The sequence below is a fragment of the Ursus americanus genome, chromosome 12 (assembly GCF_024610735.1).
Source record: "Ursus americanus isolate L20-20 chromosome 12, mUrsAme1.1.p, whole genome shotgun sequence".
NCBI lineage: Eukaryota > Metazoa > Chordata > Mammalia > Carnivora > Ursidae > Ursus > Ursus americanus.
In genome coordinates, this window is record NC_142138.1 from 9,288,588 (window position 1) to 9,316,402 (window position 27,815).

Here is a 27,815-nt window from a genome sequence, read left to right on the forward strand (position 1 = left end):
GAAATACTAATATGTTTGATTGTGAAATTAATTAAATGCTTGATACCCTAGACTCCGGTGCAGGTATGACACAGTTTATGTACTATAAATATATTATTTTTCTAAAATTGTGAATTTCAAAACGTCTGAACCAAAGGTCTCAGATAAGGGATGTGGACCTGTATTTGTGATCTAGTGACCTAGGGTTTACATGCTAGAGGTAGTTCGGAAGGCAGGGGTACAGCATCGCTGCAAGTCTTCATAGGGTGATGTTTATACTGCTGAATTCAGAGGGATTGCTGATTTGACACTCAGCCTTTGTTGACTCAAAATCTTTGAAGGAGGACTTAACCAAATTTATAGTAACTGTGGTGGAAATTCATGGCCATTGTATTTACTATTGTATAAACTAGTATTCCAATGAATTCATAACAAAAATATAACTTGAGACTGTATGCATACTTAGGCTTTCTGATTAGTGCATTAGTGCATATACTCTGGGAAAGCAATCTGTATGGGATGCCAGATTTCTAGCAGAAGCAGATCGAAGGGAGTTGTGTGTTAAGAGATCCTTAATGGCATCTGGCACTGGCATCATGATGCAGTATCTCCATATTAGAGACACACCTGTTATGAGAACTGAATAGGTCTGATCTTTCGGTCAGAAAAACTTTTCTGAATAGGTCTGATCTTTCGGTCAGAAAAACTTTTCTTCTGGCCTTCTGGTTCTTGCTCTGGCCATCTCACTCTAGTTCTGTTACTATTAATACTTTCTGATACTTAGTATAATTTGTCATAATTAGCGTAATGAGCTCCAGCCTGTTCTAGCTCTTAAAGATGATCTTGTTTATATTTCTGTTCTGATACATGTCTTTTCTTTAAAGGAAGGCAGCTGTCTTCCCAGGATCTTAGACCCCTGATATTACTGTCACCTTGTGTACCGATTCAATATACTTTCCTAAGGCTTTATCTGTAGTGTAAATAGACACTAAATATTTTGCGCAACATGAGGCCTTATATAGTGGGGGATGGGTGGGAGATGAAGGAGTTATCTATGATAACTTGAGGGATCAGTGAGGGGAAATTCTTTGCCTGTGGCTCCTCAAAGTTTTTATTGGCGTAGATTTCCAATAGCATGATGTCATTTTGGTCTTGAGTGCCCAAAAGACCTTAGCTGGTGAAGGCTCTCTGGTACATTAAATACTATCAGGATGGTTTAGGGAATTTGTGCTCTCCAAATGGAAAGGAGACTACAGGAATGGGTGATACTGCTGTCATTTACTGTTTTGTAATTGCTGTTGTAAGCAGTGTTACTGTGTGGAATTCTGGCAAGTACTACTTACTTATTTACTTTTATTGAGCTATCACTACATCCAGTTAAAAAAAACCCCACAGATTTGAAGTGTACAGTTAGGTGAGTTTTGACATTTGTTTATATCATTTTTACCAGTATTCCAAAATATAGAGCATTGCTGTCATCCTGCAGAATTCCTTCCTGTCTCTTTCCGTCCATTTCATGCCCTAGAGTCAGCCTCTTGTGGTTTCTATCTTTATAGGTTAGTTTTGCCTAGCAGGTTGACCACCTGTGTTCCAGGATTATATGGCCCAAGGTGCAACACTGGCTATGAGTGCGACCTAACATGCTGTTGGGAATGAGGTAACATATGATTTAATACTAAGGCGGTGTTTACATTTATGTTGAAAGGAGAGAGACCATTTTGACATATGTTCACAAGTACTCTACCATCAATGTATTAAATGTTTATTCTTTGCAAAAGTATAGCAGGGGTGTTGGGTGGGGGAGGGCAGAGGATGAATCAGAAACCCTGCCCTCTAAGAGAAGCAATGAGGCATATACATACATTATTTTCATACAAGATAGAAGTAATATGTGCTTTAAGGAAGGTTAAATGGGGTGCTTTGTGTTAAAAAGTTAAGGGGACCTCGCTTTTAGCTGTGACAGAGTCAACGTGTCAGATGAGACTCTTACTTGATCTTTTTAATACAGATTTAGTTTATTTTAAGCAAAGTAAAATTAGCATTCAAATAAGAATTTAAGTGTCTTTATCTAAGGGAGGCATTCTTTGCTTTATAAAAGGATTGTAGAATTAGTTTAAATGGCAAACTAATCTTCCCCTGTGAATTTTGAACATGTTTGTGCAAAACTTTTCCAGGCTCATTTGCTTTATGAAGCAAATGTATTTACTAATCCATAGTTACATTTCCAATTAAACAGGCTTTGATTGATTGTACTATGTACCATTGTGAGTTAGCTAATTCATAAAGATACTTTTGAGTACTTAGTATAGGTGGAATATGCTGAGCTAATCTTTAAAAGTTTATAGTCCTGGGGCGCCTGGGTGGCTCAGTTCGTTAAGTGTCTCCCTTTCTTTCAAGTCATGATCCCAGGGTCCTGGGTTTGAGCCCCACATTGGGCTCTTTGTTAAGCGGGGAGCCTGCTTCTCCCTCTCCCTCTGCCTGCCATTCCCCCTGCTTGTGCTGTTTCTCTTTGTCAAATAAATAAATAAAATCTTTTAAAAAAATAAATAAAATCTTTAAAAAAATAAGATAGAAGCTTATAGTCCTGTTGGAGGTACAATTAACTGGTTATAATTAAGATAAAACTTAATTAAAAAAATTAAGATATAACTTTGGTGCTAAGTTTTGTTTGATTTAGTGCTTACATAACATTGGAGATTTTTATTGCTCTTTAATTGTTTTATGGTAATATTTGTAAATGTAAAAAATTTATTTAAAAGAGATATTAAGGCATCAGAAATGGGGGGGAAAATTTCCCATTTTACTCAGAATTGTTGAATAGCCTAAATTGGGAATCAGTGGCCATATTTTGAGTGAATTATGTTTGTTGAATGAGTAGGGTGCCACGGAGAGGAGACAGGCTATTCATTTTTTTTTTTTTTAAGATTTTTCTGTTTATTCATTAGAGGGCAGGGTGAGAGCAAGAGCATGGGGTGGGGGCAGAAGAAGAGGGAGGAGACTCCACGTTGAGCCGGGAAGTTGATCCCAGGACCCTGAGATCATGACCCAAGCCAAGCAAAAGGCAGAATGAGCCATCCAGGCAGGGGCCCCTGGGGCTATTCATTTAAAGTCTTTATTTATTTTAGAGAGACATACAGAAAAGGGGGGACAAGGAGCAGAGGGGGATGGAGAGGGTGGGGGAAAGAATCTCAGGCAGACTCCACTGACCACAGAGGCTGAGGTGGGGCTTGATCCTAGGACCCTGAGATTATGACCTGAGCGGAAACCAAGAGTCAGACACTCAACTGAGCCACCCATGCCGGTTAGGGCTGTTCATTTAGCAGACATTTATCTAATACCTTCCAGGTCCTAGGTATCAGTTAGGTTCTGTAAGATATGGTGGGAATAATAGTAATACAAAGATAATCAAACCCACTGTTTGACAAACAAAATAGACGTAACAAAGAACTATAATACAATATAATAACTAGTGCAGTAGCAACACCCATAAATTGAATAGAATGGAATAAATTGTACCTGAGCATAGGAGCTGCTTTGGGAAGGAGTCCACAAAGGAAGTGTGTGATCATGAAGGAGGAAAAATTATGATTTGTTTTATTGCTTATTTTTTGTAGGGGCTACATATTATTACTAAAGCAGATTGGTGTGTGTGTGTGTATGTTGTGTGGGACTGAGCTGATGGTAGGAGACATGCCTAAAAATATGGTCTAAAGGGCATAGGGTTAGCTTAGGTTCAGAGAAAATGCGCATCTCCTGCTATATTTAAGATAGAAGCGAAGAAGAGGCATCAATCTTGTGCCTTTTATATGCCAGGTGTTATGCTAAGTGATTTACTTGTTTTAACTCAGTACTTGCAATGATCCTGTGAAAGGAAGCAGTATCTCCGCTCTGAGAACTTGGCACTTAGTAGAGGTCACACTACTATCAAGATGGTAGGGCTGGAATTCAAAACCTTAATCTTTTTCACTCTACAGCCCCTGTTATTTCATTAAACTGTACTCTCTATAGGACAATATAAGTTATATATCTCTGGGTATGCTTAATGTAATTTTTTTTCTGCAAATGGTACTACCTTTTCTTTTTTTAAAAAGAACATATGCTTGAGAGATTGAAATTATTTTGTACATTTTAAAGAGAGATTTCATGTGTCTATAGCCTTAGAAGCCTAAATGGAGACTGTTTTGACCTGTTCTTAATTTAAAGTACTTTGAAAGGTATGTAGCCATGCCTTCAGAAGATGTTTTTTATGTAGTACACTGAAGTTCAAAGAAAGTGATAAAATATATCCAGAGTGTAACAATTAAGAGGCCCTCCTAGGCTGCGTTAACCCTTGTGAGAAGCAATTGTACATTAAGCCGATTTAAGACTGACATTCAGCTCAGTAATTCTCAGTGTCCTTTAAGTAACCTTTTCCTAAGGATTTAAGAAATGAACAGAACAGGCAGAGCACTCTATAAATTAAGATTATTTTGTGCTGTTCTCTTGAGAACACAGGTCATTATTGTCACACCACTCTGGTTTGGGGACTTTTTGTTTGTGTGTTTCCTAATACTCATTTCACAACCAATTTCAGATCCTGTGTTCTATAACAATTTTTGTGTGATTCTGTAATTCCCAGATGAAAGAAAAACTTCTCCCCCTTCTCCCTGCAGGCTGATAGACCAGAAGGTTTATTTAAAAATAAATTCAGTTCCATCCCTCAGTGATTATTGACCTGTCCACAAAGCATTTGAAAGCAACTTGAGTTTGAAATTACATTTTTTTTCTATTTAACTGTTCAATGGCAGCTTCATTGATAACTTACTGATGAACTACTGCTGAGATTATAATAATGCAGGGTAATTTATACCTGAAATGAAGTCCATTTACTTTTAACTAGCATATAGATCATATAATAATGTATTTTTTATTATTTTATATATTTTTTTAAACTTTTAAAAAGAACTAATTGGTTTTTTTTTTTATTATTATGTTATGTTAGTCACCATACAGTACATCCTTAGTTTTTGATGTAGTGTTCCATGATTCATTATTTGCGTATAACACCCAGTGCACCGTGCAATATGTGCCCTTCTTAATACCCATCACCGGCCTATCCCAGTCCCCCAGCCCCCTCCCCTCTGAAGCCCTCAGTTTGTTTCCCAGAGTCCATAGTCTTTCATGGTTCATTCCCTCTTCTGTTTACCCCCCCTTCATTCTTCCCTTCCTTCTCCTACCGATCTCCCTATTTCTTATGTTCCATAAATGAGTGAAACCATATGATAATTGTCTTTCTCTGCTTGACTTATTTCGCTTAGCATAATCTCCTCCAGTCCGGTCCATGTTGCTGCAAATGTTGGGTAATCTTTCTTTCTGATGGCTGAGTAATATTCCATTGTATATATGGACCACGTCTTCTTAATCCAGTCATCTGTTGAAGGGCATCTCAGCTCCTTCCACAATTTGGCTATTGTGGACAATGCTGCTATGAACATTGGGGTGCATATGGCCCTTCTCTTCACTATGTGTGTAAATACCCAGTAAATACCCATTTGGGGTAAATACCCAGTAGTGCAATTACTGGATTATAGGGTAGCTCTATTTTTAACTTTTTTTTTTTTTTTAAAGATTTTATTTATTTATTTGATGGAGAGAGACGGCCAGCGAGAGAGGGAACACAAGCAGGGGGAGTGGGAGAGGAAAAAGCAGGCTCCCAGCGGAGGAGCCCAACGTGGGGCTCGATCCCAGAGCACCGGGATCACGCCCTGAGCCGAAGGCAGACACTTAACGACTGCGCCACCCAGGCGCCCCTCTATTTTTAACTTTTTAAGGGACCCCCACACTGTTTCCCAAAGTGGCTGTCCCAACTTGCATTCCCACCAACAGTGTAAGAGGGATCCCCTTTCTCCACATCCTCTCCAACATTTGTTGTTTCTTGCCTTGTCCATTTTTGCCATTCTAACTGGGGTAAGGTGGTATCTCAGTGTGGTTTTGATTTGAATTTCCCTGATGGCTAATGATTTTGAACATTTTTTCATGTGTCTGTTAGCCATTTGTATGTCTTCATTGGAAAAGTATTCATAGCTTCTGCCCATTTTTTTATTTGATTATTTGTTTCTCGTGTATTGAGTTTGAGAAGTTCTTTGTAGATCTTGGATACCAGTCCTTTATCTGTAGTGTCATTTGCAGATATCTTCTCCCATTCTGTGGGCTGCCTCTTAGTATTTTTGACTGTTTCCTTGGCTGTGCAGAAGCTTTTTATCTTGATGAAGTCCCACAAGTTCATGTTTTCTTTTGTTTCTCTTGCCTTTGGAGATGTGTCATGAAAGAAGTTGCTGTGTCCGATGTCAAAGAGGTTGCAGCCTGTGTTCTCCTCTATGATTTTGATGGATTCCTGTCTCACATTGAGGTCTTTCATCCATTTGGAGTTTATCTTTGTGTATGGTGTGAGAGTGGTCAAGTTTCATTCTTTTGCGTATAGCTGTCCAGTTTTCCCAGCACCATTTATTGAAGAGACTGTCTTTTTTCCACTGGATGTTTTTTCCTGCTTTGTCAAAGATGAGTTGACCATAGAGCCGAGGGTCCATTTCTGGAGTCTCTGTTCTGTTCCATTGGTCTATGTGTCTGTTTTTGTGCCAGTACCATGCTGTCTTTGTGATCACAGCTTTGTAGTATAGCTTGAAATCAGGCAACGTGATGCTCCCAGCTTTGTTTTTCCTTTTCAACATTTCCTTGGCGATTCGGGGTCTTTTCTGGTTCCACACAAATTTTAGGCTTGTTTGTTCCAGCTCTTTGACAAATGTCATTGGTATTTTGATCGGCATGGCATTGAAAGTGTAGATTGCTCTGGGTAGCATAGACATTTTAACTATGTTTATTCTTCCAATCCATGAGCATGGGATGTTTTCCATCTTTTTGTGCCTTCTTCAATGTCTTTCAAGAGTGATCTGTAGTTTCTAGACTATAGATCCTTTACCTCTATGGCTAAATTAATTCCGAGATAACATATGATTTTTGGTGCTGTTGTAAATGGAATCGATTCCCTAATTTCTCTTTCTTCAGTCTCATTGTTCGTGTATAGAAATGCAACTGGTTTCTGAGCATTGATTTTTGTATCCCACGACATTACTGAATTGCTCTATAAGTTCTAGTAATTTGGGGGTCGAGTCTTTTGGATTTTCCATATAGAGTATCATGTCATCTGTGAAGAGAGACAGTTTGACTTCTTCTTTGCCAGTGTGAATACCTTTTATCCCTTTTTGTTGTCTGATTGCTGTTGCAAGGGCTTCTAGTACTATGTTGAATAATAATGGCGAGGGTGGGCATCCTTGTCGTTTTCCTGATCTTAAGGGAAAGGCTTTCAGCTTTTCCCCATTGAGAATAATTTTCGCTATAGGCTTTTCATAGATGGTTTTTATGAAATTGAGGAATGTACCCTCTATCCCTACACTCGGAAGGGTTTTAATCAGGAAAGGATGCTGTATTTTGTCAAATGCTTTTTCTGCATCCGTTGAGAGGATCATATTGTTATTGACTCTTCTCTTGTTGATATGATCTATCACACTGATCGATTTGCGAATGTTGTACCACCCTTGCATCCCAGAGATGAATGCTACTTGGTCACAATGGATAATCCTTTTAATGTACTATTGGATCCTGTTAGCTAGGATCTTGTTCAGAATTTTGGCATCTGTATTCATCAGGAATATCGGTCTGTAATTCTCCTTTTTGATGGGGTCTTTGCCTGGTTTGGGGATCACGGTAATACTGGCCTATAGAATGAGTTTGGTAGTTTTCCTTCTGTTTCTATTTTTTTGAAACAGCTTCAGGAGAATAGGTATTATTTCTTCTTTGAATGGTTGGTAGAATTCCCCTGGGCATCCGTCAGGCCCTGGACTCTTGTTTTCGGGAAGGTTTTTGATCACTGCTTCAATCTCTTCATAATTAATCGGTCTGTTTAATAATCAGTTTCTTCCTGTTTCAGTCTTGGTAGTTTATAGGTTTCCAGGAAGGCATCCATTTCTTCCACGTTGTTTAATTTATTGGCATGAAGTTGTTGATTAAAGTTTCTAATGATCGTTTTTATTTCCTTGGTGTTGGTCGTGATCTCTTCCCTTTCATTCATAGTTTTATTAATTTGGGTACTTTGTCTAGTCTTTTGAATAAGTCTGGCCAGTGGCTTATTGATCTTATTTATTCCTTCAAAGAACCAGCTTCTAGTTCTGTTCATTTGCTCTACTGTGCTCCTGGTTTCTAATTTATTGATCTCTGCTCTAATCTTAGTCAACTCTCATGCGTGGGTTAGGCCTGTTCTTCTGTTCCAGCTCCAGTTTCTTAAGGTGAGAATATAAAAACTGCATTTTAGATTTTTCTGTTCCTTTGAGTGAGGCTTGGATGGCTATGTATTTTCCCCTTAGGACTGCCTTTGCAGTGTCCCATATGTTTTGGACCAATGTGTTTTCATTTTCATTGGTCTCCAAAAATTGCTTAATCTCCTTCTTAATTCCCTGGTTTACCCAATCATTCTTGAGCAGGATGGTTCTTAGTTTCCAAGTGTTTGAGTTTCTTCCAAAACTTTCCTTGTGATTGAGTTCCAGTTTCAAAGCATTGTAGTCTGAGAATATGCAGGAAATAATCTCAGTCTTTTGGTGTTGGTTGAGACCTGTTTTGTGACCCGGTATATGGTCTGTTCTGGAGAAAGTTCCATGTGCATTCGAAAAGAATGAGTATTCTGTTGTTCTGGGGTGTAGTGTTCTGTATATATCTATGAGGTCCATCTGGTCCAGTATGTCATTCAAAGCTCTTGTTTCTTTGTTGATTTTCTGCTTAGGTGATCTGTCTTTTAGTGAGAGTGGAGTGTTGAGGTCCCCTACTATTAACGTATTATTATCTATATGTCTCTTTATTCTGGTTAAGAGTTGGCTTGTGTATCTAGCTGCTTCCCTTTCTGGGGGCATAGATATTTATAATTGTTATATCCATTTTTTGGATACATCCTTTATGCTTAATGTAGTGTCCTTCTGTATCTCTAACAACAGTCTTTAGTTTAAAATCTAATCTATCTGATATGAGAATTGCTACTCCAGCTTTCTTTTGAGGTCCTTTGGCATGAAAAATGGTTCTCCATCCCTTCACTTTCAGTCTGGATGTATCTTTAGGTTCAAAATGATTCTCTTGTAGACAGCATATGGATGGGTCATGTCTTTTTATCCAGTCTGCAAACTTATGGCGTTTTATGGGAGCATTTAGGCCATTCACATTGAGAGTGATTATTGAGAGATATGATTTTAATGATGTCATGCTGCCTGTGAAGTCTTTTTTCTGTAGATTGTAAATTTCTGTTCTGTATCTCTCTTGGGTCTTTTTACTTTTATAGAACCCCCCTTAATATTTCTCTTAGGGCTGGCTTGGTGGTCACATATTCTTTCAGGTTCTGCTGGTCTTGGAAGGTCCTTGTCTCTCCATCAAGTCTGAATGACTGCCTTGCTGGTAAAGGATCCTTGGCTGCATATTCTTCTCACTTAGTGCTCTAAATATGTCTTGCCAGCTTTTTCTGGCTTGCCAGGTCTCTGTAGATAGGTCTGACATTATTCTGATGTTTCTCCCTCCGTAGGTGAGGATTCTCTTCCTCCTGGCCGCTTTCAAGATTTTATCCTTGGATCTAAGATTTGCAAATTTTACTATTATGTGAGGTGGTGTTGGTCTGTTCTCACTGATCTTGGGAGGGGTCCTCTCTGCCTCTTGGACATGAATGCATGTTTCCTTCGCCAGATTAGGGAAGTTCTCAGCTACAGTTTGTTCAAATATCTCTTCTAGACCTCTCTCTCCACTCCTCGGGGATGCCGATGATTCTGACATTGGAACATTTCATGGAGTCAGTAATCTCCTGCATTCTACATTCTTGAGATTGGATTTTTTAAGCCAAGTTCCCACTTTTTCCTTCTTTTCTATCATCTCATCTTCCAACTCACTAATTCGTTCTTCTGCCTCATTTACCTTGGCCGCCAGAGCATCCAGTTTAGACTGCATTTGATTCATAGCATTTTTAATTTCTGCCAGATTTGCTCTCATTTCTGCCCTTAGAGATTCTATATTCTCGTTAATATTTTCGTTAATAATTTTTTCAAGCCTGCACAACATCTTGACCATTGTTACTCTGAACTCCATTTCTGACAATTTGGTTATATCCATAGCCATCAGTTCTGTGGCAGAGGGCACAGACTCATTGTCCTTTCTTTGGTGAGGGTTCCTCTTCCTCGTCATTCTGATGAGAGGTTGCAGGGTTGCACAGAGCCCAAATTAGTGACCAGGACCCAGGCAGTGTGCACTTGTTTTATAGAGACCTTAGGGATGTGGGCTTCTTGATTTTTCAGCCTGCCTTCTGGGGGAGGGGCCTGCCGCGCTGATACTCAGGCAGCCCTGTTTGGGTAGAGTTGCTCTGTACCCTGCGAGGGTGGATATGGATGGGCACAATGTGAACTGGTATTTCCGGGCTGTTGTTCTCTGGTGGCTTTCCCTGGCGGTTTTCTGTGACTCTTCTGAGTGTCAGAGCAACAATGGCCGTATCCTAGCCTCTGTCTCAGAACAGAGAGATCGCAGTCTGCTCTCCACTGAGCTCTCCTGGCCATTTTAACTCTGTTTCTGTTGGAACTGTTAATAACCCTGCAGCGTCCTGGGATGTGCACCGCACAGCCACTCTCCCAGTCCTCGCTTCCAGGGCTGGCACGTCTCTGTCCTTTGGGCTTCTAACACCGCCAGCCGCCCCCGGTTTCCACGTGCGCTCCCAAGCTCCCTGTTTCAGTGTGGTTCACACTCGCTCTGGAGCCCTAGTTTTCAGTCTGGTCGCGCACGCACTCCCGAGCTCCTGGTATCAGTCGGGTTCCAGTGAGCGCTCCGGGAGCTCTGGTTTTCAGTCTGATTGTGTGCGTGCTCCCGAGCTCTCGGTTTCAGTCTGCTTTCACGTGGGTGCCGGTCCTTGAGTCCAGCCCGCTCCCCAGTGCAGGTGGCTACTGCTTCCCAGTGCTGAAGCGCAGCGCCTCCCTCCCCCTTCCTTTATCCTCCGATATCTATGTGCTGAATCACAGCTACCCGCCTCCTACCTCAATACTCAGCACTGGAGATGTTCGTTTGTAGAGATCCAGATGTATCTATCTACGTCTCAGGCTGATTTCATGGGTGTTCAGGATGATCTGGTAGATATCAAGCTCGATTCAGGGGAGCAGCTGAAGAAAGGGTCCCCCTACCCTTCCGCCATCTTTCCCCCCCATTTTATGTATTTTCCCTAAGTGATCATTGGGAGGGAGTGTATGTGTTTGGGAGGGTGGTGGTGGTGATGGTAGTGGCCCATGAGTTTGGAGTGAGAGAGGTGATAATGTATCTCTGTGGCTACAATTGTCCCTCTCATTAAGTGAGCCTAAAAAAGTTATATTCTGAAATAGTTTGTGCAGTTAATTTTGTCAGTGTAAATTCTTTCTGATAGACCTTTGTGACTCTTCAAGAAATTTACTACCATGGGAAAAGGAAAAACTTTCTGGTTTTGTTAATTTAGTAAATTTCTCCACAACGTTCTTTATTGTATAGTCAGCAGAAAGCTTCTTTTGGTTGCTTTAACCCCAGCCTAGATTTCTTCTTAGCAGGGGCTAATGAATGTGCTGATTATTTCCCCAACTGTTTTATTATCAAAACAGGTGGGGGTTAGACTGTGTTCTCGACTTCCTGGGAGCAGCAGGCAATGCCAAGATAAATATCTAAGTGTCAAGCAGGTTTGAAGATGGTAGCACAAAAGTTCTTTTCCTTTAAGACAGGCTTAACAGGCTTAGTAACAGACAAAACGCTATGAAATTTAATTTGTACTGGGGCAACTTATTTAACAGCTTTATTTTAGTTTTCTTGGCAACATAACCAAAATAATAGAAGCTTTGGATTACTTGCTGTTGAGGCATAGCATATAAGGTTATAGGCTGTATTTATTGAAACTGAAAATGGCTGTGTGCATTTATGTATATCCTTCTAGTCATCCGTTCAACAAATATTTTTGAGTCTTTTATTGTATATTAGACTATTGTCTTAAAATTTATAGGCCAATAGGGATGAGGAACTTCAAATAAGTAATTTCGGAATTGTTTAATTATTGTTCAAATACTTTGTGGGTTTTTAAAAAAATATTCATTTTTATTAATTTTATCCTGAATGCATACATGAGGAATTCTGGGTTAGAACCAGAGTTCATAATCATAAATGTATTGGCCTGCTTCTGCCCTAGTTCTTACCCCTAGGGCAGTGCTGTAAGAACCACATCAGTTATCCTACACATATAGCTAGCTGAGTGGTTGTAGGTGAAGGATGAGGAAAAATGATTCTTCTCTGCTTTTGAAGAGTAAAGAGGCAACTGTCTCTCTCTTCTCCTGAAAAGGATCACCTTAGAAAGGTAATAAGCCTAAATCCTAACTCTAGCCCGTTACTTGCATATCTAACTTGGTATACAAGTAAAATCTTTCCTGGAGCCAGATAGCCTTGTGGGTCTCCACTTTTACAATCTAGAGGCCTTTCCAGTTCTGTGGCTTCCCTTCCTCTCTTTCTTTCTTTCTCTCTTTCTTTCTTTCTTTCTTTCTTTCTTTCTTTCTTTCTCTCTCTCTCTCTCTTTCTCTCCTTCCTTCCTTCTTCCTTCCTTCCTTCTCCTTCCTTTTTCCCCTCCCTCCCTCCTTCCCTTTCCCCTTCTCCCTCTTCCTTCCTTTCTTTTTTCTCTTTTCCTTCCTTCCCTCCCCCTCCCTCCCTCCCTTCCTCTTCCTCCCTCCCTCCCTCGTTCCTTTCCTCCCCCTTCCCTTCCTGCCTTCTCCCTCTTCCTTCTTTCCTTTTTTCCCTTCTTTGCTTTTCTCTTTCTTTCTTTCTTCCTCCCTCCCTCCCTCCCTCCCTCTCTTCCCTCCTCCCTCCTTCCCTCCCTCTTTCTTTTCTTTTCCTTTCCTTTCCTTTCTTTCTTGTAAATACCTAGGGAGATACCTCCTGCCCTTTTCCTGGCACCTTGTAGGCTTAGCCTAGGGACCTACTCCGGGCTTTGAATTTTCAACTTTCTTTGGGAAATGAAAAGACGTTTCTTTATCCTTTCAGATGGGGAAAACAACAGATCTAATTCTGGGATGTGGAAATTTTGGAGAACTCCAGGGCTTTTTACAGTGACACTGAGAAATCCAGGGAAATTTTATTTCTCCACCATATTATAGGAAGACAGTGTTATAAGAGAATATTATGTGAGTGGTGGGTAATCTAGTCAAGGGGTTCACGTAAAGCTTTTCTGAGGTAATTGAGGGATGAGTAGGAATTACGCAGTTAATGAAGTGAAGGTAGATGAGTGCAAGCACTTCAGGCAATGGGAACAATCTATGCAAAAGGCCTAAGGCAGGAAGGCATTTGGCTGTTTCAAGAATGAAAGGTCAGCGTGGCTAGGGTGCAGGGATAATGGGGATTTTAGAGGTAGACTAGGGCCAGAACAAAGAGGGTGTTTGTAGAGGGTAAATGAAGAAATTTGGATTTTATCCTAAGAGCAGTGTAGAACCTTGAAATATTTTTTTGCTTGTTTTGTTTTGTTTTTAATCAAGGTTAGCGACCTGCTCAGGTTTATGTTTTGGAAAGATTTTTCTGGCTCCTATATGGAGAAGGATTAGGAGAGAGGGGGAGTAGATAGAGAAGAGTTAGAAGGTGATGCGGCATAGGGGGGATGGATTATGGAGGTCTGGATTAGGGTGGTTACAGTGGAGATGAAGTTAAATGGAAGGATTTGAGAGATTTTTAGGAGACAGAAATGGGGGGTACTTTGGATGGATGAAAGATAGGATTCGAGAAAGAAAATCATGAGTTGGGTTCGGACATGTCGAGTTTGAAATGCCTGTGAGAAGACCAAGTGGAAACATGCTGAGGGAGTATGCCTATCGGAAGAATGGAGAAAATCTGAAATAGCCCTTGCTGAGAACGAATGGGAGAACAAGCTTACTAATGAATCATTTCCTGCTAATCCTTTTGCCTGAAACTTTCCCCCCAGATTCTTTACTTTATAGGCTTTTCTCATTCAAATCTCAGTGCAGATAGCAGCTCCTCTGAGTCTTCCCAAACCACCTACATTAGAGTGGAACCCTTCTTCCTTACAACGACTTTCTGATCATCACTCTGCTTTATTTTCTTCTTAACATTTATCACTAGCTGAAATTATCTTGTGAATTTGTTTTTCTTATGAGAAATATCTATTCAAATCCTTTGCTCATTTTTAAGTCGAGTTGTCTTTATTGTTGAATTGTTAGAGTTCTTCATATATTCTAGATACTAGTCCCTTACCAGATATATGATTTGTAAATATGTTCTTACATTTCGTGTGGTGTTTTTTTTAACTTTCTTGCTAGTGTCCTTTGAAAAAGCATAATTTTTTTTTAAAGTTTGATGTTTAGTTTATTTTTCTTCTGTTGCTTTTGCTTTTGGTGTCCTAAGAACCATTGCATAATCCATGGTCACAAGGAATTATACCTATGTTTTCTTCTAAGAGTTTCATAGTTTTAGCTTATTTTTAATAGTTTAATGGTTTTCTATGGTATAGCGTAGGGGTCTAACTTTATTCTTTTGCATAGGGGTATATCCAGTTGTCTCCATACTCTTTGTTAAAAAGATTATTCTTTCCCCCACTGGAGCTCTTGGCATCCTTGTCAAAAATCAATTGACCATAGCTGTATAAGTTTATTTCTAGACTTTCAATTCTATTTCATTGTTCTAATTACTGTCTTTGCTACTGTAGCTTTTTATTGTGCTGATACTGAGAAGTGTGAGTCCTCCAACTTTGTTGTTGTTTTATTGAAGATTGTTTTTGCTATTCTGGGATCAGCTTGTCAATTTCTGCAAAAAAGATAGTTGGGATTTTGATAGGGATTATATGAAATCTGTAAGCCAATTTGGGGAATATTGCCATTGTAATAATATTTCAGTCTTCCACTCCATGAACATGAGATGTCTTTCCATTTATTTAGATCTTCTTTGATTTCTTCCAACAATGCTTTTCAGTTTTCATTGTACAAGCCTTGTACTTCTAAAAATTAAATTTAATACTAAGTATTTAAATTCTTTTTGATATTATAAATTGAATTGTTTTTTCATTTTATTTTTAGATTTTTTCATTCCAAGAGTATAGATTGATTTTTGGGACACTTGTGTGGTGCATTCGGTTGAGCATCCGACTCTTGGTTTCAGTTCAGGTTGTGATCTCTCAGATTGCAGGATCGAGTTCTGTGTTGGGCTCTGTGCTCAGCCCAGAGTCTGCTTAAGACTCTGTCTCCCTCTCTCTCCCTCCATCCCGCTCTCTCTCTGTCTCTCTTTCTCAAATAAATAAATCTTAAAAAAAAAAAAAAAGAAACACATTGATTTTTATATATTGGTCTTGTGGTCTGAAAACTTGGTGAACTCTTTTATTACCTCTAATAGTTTTCTGGTGGATTCCTTAGGATTTTCTATATATAGGTTCTGTCATCTTCAAATAATATCATTTCTTCCTTTCTAATCTGGATGTCTTTTATTTCTTTTCCTTTTTTTTTAAAGAGTTTATTTATTTATTTGACAGAGAGAGAGACAGCCAGTGAGAGAGGGAACACAAGCAGGGGGAGTGGGAGAGGAAGAACCAGGCTCCCAAAGGAGCAGGGAGCCTGATGCAGGGCTGGGTCCCAGGACTCTGGGATCACGCCCTGAGCCGAAGGCAGATGCTTAACGACTGAGCCACCCAGGCACCCCTGGATGGTTTTTATTTCTTGTCTAATTTTCCCAGCTAGAACCTCCAGTACAATGTTAACTAGAAGTGATGAGAGAGGGACATCCTTGTCTAGTTCCTGCTCTTGGGTGTAAAGCTTTTATTAGTCCATTACCATTAAGTATGATATTAGCTGTGGGTTTTCATAGATGTCCTTCTATGAAATAGAAAAGTTACCTTCTATTCCTTGAGTGGTTTTATCATGAAAGAATGTTGGATTTTGTCAAGTGCTTTTCCTGTTTTTGAGATGATTGTATGATTTTTTGTTCCTTATTTTGTTAATATGGTATATTATATTGATTTATTTTCATATGTTGACTCAACCTTGCATTCCGGGAATAAATCCCACTTGGTCATTGTCTTAGTATGTTTGGGTTCTATAACAAAAATACCGTGGACTGGGTAGCTTATAAACAACAGAAATTATTTCTTACATTTCTGGAGGCTAGGAAGTCAAGATCAAGGCACTGGTAGATTTCAGTGTCTGGTGAGGACCTTCTTAGATGACCATTTTTTTCACCATAACCTCATAGGGTGGAAGGGGCAAGGGAGCTCTTTCAGGCTTTTTTTTTTTTTATTTTAAATAAGGGCACTAATCCCATTCATGTGGGCTATTACAAAGGCTCCACCTCCTGATACCATCATCTTGAGGGTTAGGATTTCAACATATGAATTTGAAAAGGGGGGACACAAATTTAGACCATAATAGTTAAGCTGTATAATCCTTTTTACATGTTGCTGGATTTGGTTTGCTAGTATTTTGTCGAGGATTTTTGCATCTTTATTCACAGTAGATGTTGGTCTTTTCTTCTGATACATTTGTCTGGTTTTGGTACTCATAGAAGTTGGGAAGTGTTCCTTCTTTTAAAATTTTGGAAGAATATGAAAGGTTGTTGTTAATTCTTTAAACATTGATATAATTTATCAGTGAAGCCATCTGGGCCTAGGCTTTTCTTTGTGAGAAGTTTTTTGATGACTAATTCAACTCTTTACTTGTTATAGGCCTATTCAGATTTTTTTTTTTTTTGTCTTCTTTAGTCAGTTGTGACAGTTTGTTCTTGAATCTGTTTCATCTAGATTATGTAATTTGTTATTTATAATGTTACCTCAGAATCCTTTTTGTTTCTGTAAGGTTGTTAATAATGTCTCCTCCTTTATTCCTAATTTTAGTAATTTGGCTCCTCTTTTTTTCCCTGGTTAGTAAAGCTTAAGTTTTGTCCATTTTGTTGATCTTCTTCAAGGAACCAGCATTTGGTTTCATTGATTTTTTTTCCTATTTTTCTATTTTTTAATTTCATTTATTTTTGCTTATTATTTTGTAATCTTTATTATTTCCTTTCTTTTGCTTGCTTTAGGTTTAGTTGCTCTATTTTGTGTAGTTACTTAAGGTATAAAGTTAGGTTATTGATTTCAGATATTTCATTTTAATGTAGGTTTTTACAGTTATAAATTTCTAAGAATTGCTTTCACTATCTCCTGAAAGTTTTGGTATGTTGTTTTCATTTTCACATCACAAATATTTTCTAATTTCCCTTCTGATTTTTTTGCTCTGATCCAGTAGTTATTCAGGAGTATGTCATTTAATTTCCACATATTTTGAATTTCCTAAATTTCCTTTTGTTATTGAGCTCTGCTTTTAACACATCACGATTAAAGAACATACTTTGTATTATTCCCATACTTTCAAATTTATTGAGGTTTGTTTTATGGCCTAACATGTGGTCTGTCCTGGAGAATGTTCCATGTGCACTTGAAAAGAATGAGTTTTCAAGGAGTTTTCTTTTTTTTTTTTTTAAGTAATTTTAAGTAATTTTATTTATTTTTAGTAATCTCTACACCAAACATGGGTTTGAACTCAAGATGAAGAATCACATGCTCTTTTGACTGAGCCAGCCAGGAGCCCTGCAAGCAGTTTCCTTTTTTTTTTTTTTTTTTAAAGATTTTATTTATTTATTTGACAGAGATAGAGACAGCCAGTGAGAGAGGGAACACAAGCAGGGAGAGTGGGAGAGGAAGAAGCAGGCTCATAGCAGAGGAGCCTGATGTGGGGCTCGATCCCATAATGCCGGGATCACGCCCTGAGCCGAAGGCAGACGCTTAACCGCTGTGCCACCCAGGCGCCCCCAAGCAGTTTTCTTTTAAAGGCACAAAGTGTTGCATACATTGCTTCCATTCATAGCCCACTGGCCAGTATATAGATGAATAGCTTATATCTAACTGAAAAGGAGGCTGGGAATGTAATATCTAACAGGAGAGCCATGTATGCAGTTAAAACTTGGGGTGGAGGATTTTATTACTGAAAGGAAGAAGAAAGGAGAATGGATATTGGGGGACATGTAGTCTATTACAGGCAGCATTATATTGTATTTGTGGTAATTTATGTTGAAATTTTAATATGAATTATAATCTGAATCAATACCTTGGGGTTAGCTGATTAGCCTAGGATTATTCAAAATAATTTTAAAAAGATTTATTTGTTTATTTTGAGAGAGGGAGAGCACACAGTGGAGGGGCAGAGGGAGAAGGAGAGAGAATCTCAGGCAGACTCAGTGCTGAGCAAAGAGCCTGATAAGGGCCTCTGTCTCACCACCCTGAGATCATGACCTGAGCTGAAATCAAGAGTTGGACACTTAACTGCGCCACCCAGGTGCCCCTTAAAAATAATTTTTGATTGCATGGCTTGTTGTAACAGGACCCACTGCTCTTGTGTTAATAAATATGAGAAACCAGCAAATGCAACCACAGAACCCAAAAGTCTTTGCTAGTCCTGGAGCCCTTTAGGGAGTAGAACATATCAGCTGTGTATCTCCCCACTTCATGGGGGATCCTTATCCAGCCTAAAAGACTGGCTCTTTTAGCATCCATTTCAGAGTGATCCTTTCTTGAGGTGCTTGTCCTTGTACCTGGAGGCAGAAAGAGGGATCTCATCTAAGTTACAGGTTTTTGGTTTATTTTTTTTTAAGATTTTATTTGAGCGAGAGGGAGTGCATGCACATGGGCACACACACACATGAATGGAGAGGCGGGGAAGGGGCAGAGGGAAAGGAAGAAGCAGACTCCCCACTGAGCAGGGAGCCTGATAAGGAGGGGCTCGATCCCAGGACCCTGAGATATGACCCGAGCCAAAGGCAGACGCTTAACTGACTGAGCCACCCAGGCGCCCCTCATTTAAGTTATAGGTTGTGTGACTGTTCCAACCTGCTAAAAATTTGTTGGCAGGTCTCAGAACATTGGTAAAATAACACCTGGAAGGAAGATTACTGGAGTGGGGTTGCTGGCCCTACCTTTTTCTCATTGGCAGAAGCTACTTGTATTTGTTTAAAAAACCCCTGATATTCAGTGAGTGGCGTTTGCTTAAGCAGGTTTGCCTCAGGCCAGGGTGTAGCTGGACACTGGCAGCTAGGACTCTCCACCTCTCATCTCACTGTGTACGCTTTATTTATTGCTTTCTTCACGTAGAAGGCACATGTCTCATGGCAACTATACTTCATAGCTTCAAGAACAGATAGGAAGAGCTCTTCCTTCAGCTCCAGTAGAAAAACTTCTGGGGGAAGGACTCTATTCTGCCTTGTGTGGTAGTGGGTCCTGTGACACCACCCCTTCAGTACTCACTATGTTTGGGGACTTAATCACATCAGCTTCCCTGTGGTGCGTGTCAGAGCTGAGTGGAGAGAGAATGAGAAGACCCTGTGCCATTGTGGAAGAGGATTCCAGGCTAGCAGAGCAGATGATGGTTTGGGGGAATGATTCGCAGGGCAGCCATTCTAAATTGTGCCTGCTGTGTCAAACTGTGTTACATTTTATGTGTGGAATGTTGAATACTTACTTGATCTCCCTGGTGTCACTTTCATTTATAATACGTGAATAATTCTTACCATGTCAAATCTTGCAAGGTTTACTGTAAAGTGCTTATCACACAGAGGGCATCAGTAAGTGAGAATCTACTGTTGCTGCTGCTATTATTAATGTCACTATTATTCTTTTGCCCAAGTTCTCATACTAAAGTGTTACTTTTCTAAAACACACCTTTGAGAATGTTATTACCCTCCTAAAAAATCCTCAGTAGCTATCCGTTAACTATTGAATAAAGTTTGATTTCCTTAACTACTCAATATTTTTTTCAAACTCTTCAGGATCTGGTGTCCATACCTCCTTTTTAGCATCGGCTCTCTCCACGTTCCTCTTTGCACTCTGTGCTTGGGTCTATTAATCTGCTCTCCTTCTATGAATAGTTTGTGTGTAGTTGTGTTTTTTTTTTTTTAAGATTTTATTTATTTATTTGACGGAGAGAGAGACAGCCAGTGAGAGAGGGAACACAAGCAGGGGGAGGGGGAGAGGGAGAAGCAGGCTCCAAGTGGAGGAGCCCGATGCGGGGCTCGATCCCAGAAGGCCAGGATCACGCCCTGAGCCGAAGGCAGACGCTTAAGGACTGAGCCACCCAGGCGTCCCTGTGTGTAGTTTTCTGTACCTGTGCCTTGGCTGGTGGTGCTCCCTTGGATTGGAATGCCCTGTTCTTCCTACTTCCCCTCTTTTCTTTTTTTTCTTTTCAAGTCCCAGATTGAAACCTGAAACCCGGTCACTTCAGTATTGTCTTCACTGATCTTTTTCCACAGCAGGGAGCCTTCTGTGACTCATACCACTTTGTACCTATATTAATGTAACTTATTTTTCATTGTATTATAATTATTTACATGCTAGTCTTTTTTTGTTGTTTTTTGTTTTTTTATTTTTAGGACTTTTTTTTAAAGAATCTAGGCCAATTATTTTGTAGGATGTTCCACATTCTGGAATTGTCTGATTGTTTTCTGGTTATATTTGTTTTAATTATTTTCACTTATTTCTTTCAGTGTTTTCTAATTCATAACCCTAATAATGGTACCATTATTAATGGGTCTGTCTTACTCTTTTCCTTTTCACTGTAGCCATATTTTTAAAAGTGGTAGAGGAATGGGCCGCCTGGGTGGCTCAGTCATTGTCTGCCTTCTGCTCGGGTCATGATCCTAGCGTTCTGGGATCGAGCCCTGCATCGGGCTCCCTGCTCAGTGGGAGGCCTGCTTCTCCCTCTCCCGTTCCCCTTCCTTGTGTTCCCTCTCTCGCTGCCTCTCTCTCTGTCAAATAAATAAATAAAATCTTAAAAAAAAAAGTGGCAGAGGAATTAAGGATGAGTGTGTTGGTTCTTACTTTGATTTGTATTCTCTCATTGGGTATTTTCAAACCTAATTATTATTTTTATGTATGCCTTGACACTTTTGAGGATAAGTCTAGGGTATGGTAAAGGACTATTAAATGCTTAGGGAATGTTTTTATTAACTGTGTTTTTGCTAGCTGTATTGTTAGTAAAGAACTCTTATGGCTGTGCTTTGTAGTGAGAATTTTTAAATAAAATGTATGAATCTTGTATTTTAAGTGGAATAAAGAAGACTGTCTTCTGTCCCTTCAAAATCATTTGTTTAAAATAATCATTTTTGAACGTGAATTCCTATGGCTCAGTACTTTTTCTAAGAATCAACTTTGATTTATCATTGTAATATTGTTACGTTTGTAAGTTTAGAATCAATGAAAAAATGGCATAGGCTATATTCATAGAAAGTACTGCAGGCAATGAAAGGGATAAGGCAGATCTTTATATATAGATGTACAAATATCCCCGAGAAATATTTTTTCCAGTTTTTTTGAGATATAATTGATTATAACATTGCGTAAGTTTAAGGTATACAGTGTAATAATTTGATATACATATATCCACAGTGCAAAATGATAACTACAGTAAGGTTAGTTAACATAAGCCAGACCTCCCATAGTTAACTTTTCTTTTTTTTTGTGGTGAGAACTTTTAAGATTTACTCTATTTGTAACTTTCAAGTATACAATATAGTGTTGTTAACTATAGAAAATGCTGTACGTTAAATCCTTTGTGGTCATCTTATAACTGGAAGTTTGCCTGTTGCTCAGTACGTTGGATGTAGGGCATCCATGGCTTACAGTGGGACAATTTTCTTTAAAACATAATTTCATGATGTTGGCTTATTTTCTTTCTTTCTTGCATAGGGGAGTACAGAAAAATATCAGTTTGTTGAGGTAATTAATATTTTTGAAACTTTGATTATATTTGAGGATTCACTTTATTTTATTACACATGACTAAATTTAATCTTAGGACTATTTACTGAATATCAGCATAAGGCTTATTATGCAGAACTAGCCTTTGCTCAGCCCAGTCTAGTAAGGGAGACTTACAGGGTAAGAAACATTTCATTAGTAAATACTTTTTGAGCATCTGATGTGTGCCAGACACTGTTCTGAAGTGGAAGTCAGAATTCCTACTCCCTAGGGAATATGCAATCTTATGGGTGAGTTAAACAAGACTCTGGGAGAAGAATGGGAATCGAAATCACAGGTAAGGTAAGGTGTTGATGAGTGACACAAGGCAAAAAATCAGGGTCAAGGACATTCCAAGCTGAGGAACATTGGCTGAGAAATCTTAGAGGCAAAAAAAAAATGTGACGCTTTTGGGAAATTGAAAAGAGATAAAGCAATGTTTCTCAAAATGTGGTCCTCCATCTGCCTCAGTCATAATCATCTGGGAGTGAATCTTAAACTTCTGGGTGATTCTTAGCCCTCTAGGTAATTCTCAAACTCTCCAAAATATGAGAAACACTAAAATATGAGTTAAGGGGTGTGAGAAGGAATTAAAATTAGTGTAACATATACTATACTAAAGGCACACAAAATTCTATGATTAGGTTTATTTGTAGAGACTATAAAAGGTTTTCATTTTTTTATAGTTGACATTCAATATTATATTAGTTTCAGGTGTACAACATAGTGATTCAACATTTATGTACATTACTCAGTTCTCATCACAATAAGTACAGTTACCATCTGTTACCATACAAAGTTTTTACAGTATTATTGACTATGTTCTCTGTGCTGTACTTTTCATCCCCATGACTTATTTATTTTATAACTGGAAGTTTATAGCTCTTAATCCCCTTCACCTATTTTTCCCATCCCCCAGCCTCCTCCTCTCTGGGAGCTACCAGTTCTCTGTATTTATGAGTCTGTTTCTGTTTGTTTTATCTTTTAGCTTCCACATATAAATGAAATCATAGGGTATTTGTCTTTCTCTGTCCAACTTATTTCACTTAGCACAATTCCCTGTGGGTCCATCCATGTTGTCACAAATGGCAAGATTTCATTCTTGTTGTAGCTGAGTAATACTCCACGGTGTGTATGTGTGTGTATACACACACACTTTATCTTCTTTACCCATTCATCTATTGAGGTACACTAGGCTGATCTCATTTCTTGGCTATTGTACATAATGCAGTAAACATTAGGGGTGCATGTATCTTTTCTAAGTAGTGTTTTCATTTTCTTTGGGTAAATAGCCAGAAGTAGAATTACTGGATCGTATGGTATTTGTGTTTTTAATTTTTTGAGGAAACTTTTCTTTTCCATAGTGGCTGCATCAGTTTACATTTCCACCAACAGTGCACCAGCAGTGCACCAACATTCTCACCACCACTTTAAAAACATATTCATTTGAAACTGCTAATTCCTATCTTTAAGTGAGTTGTGGGGTTGAAGGGGGATGGAGAATATGGATGAAGAATGGAGGGATATTACTTCTGTAATTTTCCTCTCTTTATCCGCAGATAATTCTAAAAATAGTCTGTTCATTTTTTATTCATTGAATGTTTTTGTTTTTCTTTTAGTCCAAGGACAAAATGATGAGAGGCTCTCGCAGAGGATGTGTTAGACTCAGGGTGAGTATTTATTCATTTTTATGAAAACCAATTTTGACAGAAAAAAATATTTTGATGGAATCATGGAGGTTTAAATTTAGTTTAGTTTTCTCACTTAATTGTTGGGATAAGCAGCCAAGGCTCAGAAAAAAATGATTTCTCCATCGTAACTGCTAGCCAGTGACAGAACCAGGACTAGAACTCTGTTCTTTTAGTCAATGTTTTAATGTTGTATCCATGACTAAATGCAGCTACTGATTTTTTTCTTTAACCTCTTATTTTATAGTCAGGGATCAGGGCTAGAATTAAATGAGTTATAGTGTTGGTAGTAGAGCAAACAGTAGAAAAAACTCTGAAAAATCCCTACTTATAGTTGTTTTGTTTTTCCCGTTCAACACTATTTAATAAGGGTCTATGAAGCAGTGATGTCCAATAGAAATATAACGTGGGCCACATATATAAAATTTTGTTGTAGCCACATTTACAAAGGAAAAAGAAACAGGTGAAGTTAATTTTAATAATATATTTTGTTTAGGCCGATATATCCAGAATATTATTATTTCAGCATGTAATCAGTAAAAAAATTATTAATGAGATATTTTACATTATTTTTTTTATATTGAGTCTTCAAAATCTGGTGTGCCTTTTGTACTTATGGTATATCTCAGTTCAGACTAGCTGTACAGCAGGTACCCACTAACCGTGTAAGGCTAGTAGTCGCTACCTTACTGGGCAGTGCAGGCTTATTGCTTCATGCCGCTTTTAATTGCTTGGTCAGTTTCCTTCGTTGTCCAGATTGCCAGAGGCAAGAAAAAGTACATGGTTGGGTGTACAATTTCTAGTACTCCATTATATCTAAAGATGAGTCTGCCTTTATCATAACTAGGTAGATAGCTTCTAGTAGTCTAGTCTTCTGGCTCCTGTTGCTTTCTTTCTGCCATCTTTTTCTCATGTTTACTTTTGAAGATGTGACTATATTTAGCAAACCTTTATTGCCTTATTAACAGTAGCTAATTGTCAGAAATGGGAAATAACTGAGAAAGAAACTAAATTCTTTTTTTTTTTCTAATTTATTGAAACTTAAAAAAAACCCCAAACAGTGAACATTTCTCCTACCCTACCCCCATCTTCTGGTAACCACCAGGCTGTTCTCTGTGATAGAGAGTGGGTTTTTTTCTGTTGTTGTTGTTGTTTTAGAGGTTAGATAGTATTTGTCTTTCTCTGTCTGACTTATTTCACGTAGCATAATGGCCTCACGATCTATTCATGTTGTCACAAATGGCCCAATTTCATTTATTTTTATGACTGAATAATATTATGGGGTGTGTGTGTGTGTGATTTGCATTTCCCTGGTAATCAGCGATGCTGAACATCTTGCCCCGTGCCTATTGACCATCTCTGTGGCTCCATTGGAAAAATGTCTGTTTGAACCTCTACGCATTTTTAAATTGGGTTGTTTGGGGTTTTTTTTTGCTGTTGAGTGTGTGGGTTCTTTATAAATTTTGGATATTAACCTTATTGATATGTGATTTGCAGATATTTTCTTCTGTTCAATAAGTTGCCTTCTCATTTTGTTGATGGTTTCCTTTGGTATGCAGAAGATTTTACTTTAATGTTATCCGACTTGTTTATTTTTGCTTTTGTTGCCTTTGCTTTTGGAGTCAGAACAATGTCAAGGAGCTTACTGCTTGTGTTTTCTCTGAGTTTTATTAAAGGTTTCAGGTCTTGTGTTCAAGTCTTTAATCCATTTTGAGTTAATTTTTGGGTATGGTGTAAGATAATGGTCTACTTTCACTCTTGCATTTGGTTGTCCAGTTTTCCCAACACCGTTTATTGAAGAGATTATTCTTTTCTCATTGTATGTTCTTGGCTCCTTTGTCATAAATTAACTGACCATGTATGTGTGGGTTTATTTCTGGGCTGTCTGTTCCATTTCGTTGATTGATGTGTTTGAAAAATCACCACAGGTTAAGAGTCCAGTTCTACAAGCCTGCCCTCCACCGGTTACTTCAGGCACCACCAGCAAGCCCCAGGCTATTACCTGTGTTCTAATTGACCAGCTACAAATTGGAGGTTCCAACAGCCTCCTCCTTAAGTTCAGTAATTTGCTAGAGCAACTCACAGAACTCAGGGAAACATGTTTACCAGTTTACTAAAGGATATGATAAAGGATGTGAATCAACAGCCAGATGAAGAGATACAAAATAAGATTGGGGGAAAGGTAACTAGAATTACTGTGATACTTCCATGCCCTTTCTAGGTATGCCACTCTCCCCCCTCCCCCCCACCATCTCCATGTATTCACTAACTTGGAACCTTTCTGAACCCAGTCATTTTTGGGTTTTTATGGAAGCTTCAGTGCATAGTCATGACGGACTAAGTCTTTGGCCGTTAGCTGATTGAGCTTCCAACCTCTCTCTCCTCACCTTTGGTTGGAGATGGGGAGGACTAAAAGTTCCAACTCTCTAATCACATGGTCTGTCCTCCTGGCAACCAGCCCCCATCCCCCCCTTTCTAAAAGATTTTATTTATTTGAGTGAGAGAGAGAGCATGTGCACAAGTGGGGGGAGGGGCAGAGGGAAAGGGAGAAGCAGGCTCTCTGCTGAGCAGGGAGCTGTAAGTGGGGCTTGATCCCAGGAACCTGAGATCATGACCAGAGCTGAAGGCAGATGCTTAACCAACTGAGCCGCCCAGGCACCCCAGCCAGCCCCCATCCTTAGGTGGGTTCCAAAAGTTGCCCCATTAACATAATAAAAGACGTTAATCACTCTTACGAAATTCCAAAGGTTTTGGGAGCTTTGAGCCGAAAGTGTAGATGAAGATGAAATATATATGAGAAATATATTTTGGTCTTTTGAATAACCAAATATATATTTCTTATAAATCACAATGTTGCACGTTGATTTCTAGCTGCATACCATTGTGGTCAGAGAAGATGCTTTATATTTTAGTCTTCTTAAATGTATAGCAACTTGTTTTGTGATCTAACATGATCAGTCCTAGAGAACGTTGCATGTGTGCTTGAGCAGAATTTGTATTCTGCTTTTCAGTGAAATGTTCTGTATCTATTAAGTCCATTTGGTCTAATGTGTCTTTTAAGGCTGATGTTTCCTTATTGATTTTCTTTTTTTTTTCTTTTTTTTTTTTAAGATTTTATTTATTTATTTGACAGAGATAGAGACAGCCAGCGAGAGAGGGAACACAAGCAGGGGGAGTGGGAGAGGAAGAAGCAGCCTCATAGCAGAGGAGCCTGATGTGGGGCTCGATCCCATAACGCTGGGATCATGCCCTGAGCTGAAGGCAGACGCTTAACCGCTGTGCCACCCAGGCGCCCCTCCTTATTGATTTTCTGCCTGGATGATGCATCCATTGATGAAACTGGATTACTGTAGTCTCCTCCTATTACTGTATTGCTAGCAGTGTCTCCCTTTAGGCCTGTTAATATTTGCTTCATATATTTTGTTTCTCCCATGTTGGGTGCATAAATGTTTACAGATGTTATGGCCTGTTGGATTGACCCCTTTATCATTATGTAATAACTTTTTTTGTCTTTTATTACAGTTTTTGTTTTAAAGTTTATTTTGTCTGATGTAAGGATAGCTATACCAGTTTTCTTTTGGTTTCCATTTGTACAGAATATCTTTTCTATCCCTTCACTTTCGGTCTCTGTGTGTCCTTCGATCTGAAGTAAGTATCTTTCAGGTGACATATAAGGGAGTCTAGTTTCATTTATCCATCCAGCCACTCTGTCTTTTGATCGGAGAATTTAGTTCACTTATATTTAAAGTAATTATTGATAAGTATGTATTTGTTGCCATTTTGTTGTTTTCTGGTGGTTTCTGTAGTTCCTCTCTGTTCTTTATTCTTCTCTTGCTCTCTACCCTTGTAGTTTCATGTCTCTCTTTAGTATTATTCCTTTCTCATTATAGGTTTTTGCTTTGTGGTTGCCATGAGGTTCATTACAGCTTTTATATGTAACAGTGTATTTTAAGTTGATAGGAACTTTAAATTTGAATGCATTGTAAAAACTGTATTTTTTGTTATCCCCACCAAGTTTTATATTTTTGATGTCATATTTTACATCTTTTTGTGTTTAACTAATTTTTGTATTAATAGTTTTACTACTTTTGTCTTGTAACCGTTATACTAGCTTTAAAAGTGGTTAATCCATCTCCTTTACTATGTGTTTGCCTTATGCATGAGATTTTTACTTCCACATGTTTTCTTGTTAGTGCCTTTCCTTTCCAGCTTTAAGATGTCACTTTAACAATTCTTAAAAGGCTGGTTTAGTGATGAACTCCTTTATCTTTTACTTGTCTGGAAAACTCTCCTTCACTT

At 38.7% G+C, this 27,815-nt stretch overlaps 1 protein-coding gene across 4 annotated transcripts in view; it reads left to right on the forward strand.

Annotated features, from left to right (window-relative positions):
- OSBPL9 (oxysterol binding protein like 9) overlaps positions 1 to 27,815 on the forward strand; it is a 175,925-nt gene that overhangs the window by 15,423 nt on the left and 132,687 nt on the right. For all 4 annotated transcript variants that reach the window (XM_045799562.2, XM_045799563.2, XM_045799560.2 and 1 more), the window contains exon 2: positions 23,448 to 23,498. In XM_045799562.2, coding sequence (XP_045655518.2) covers positions 23,448 to 23,498 — 51 coding nt within the window. The remainder of the gene's footprint in view (positions 1 to 23,447; positions 23,499 to 27,815) is intronic.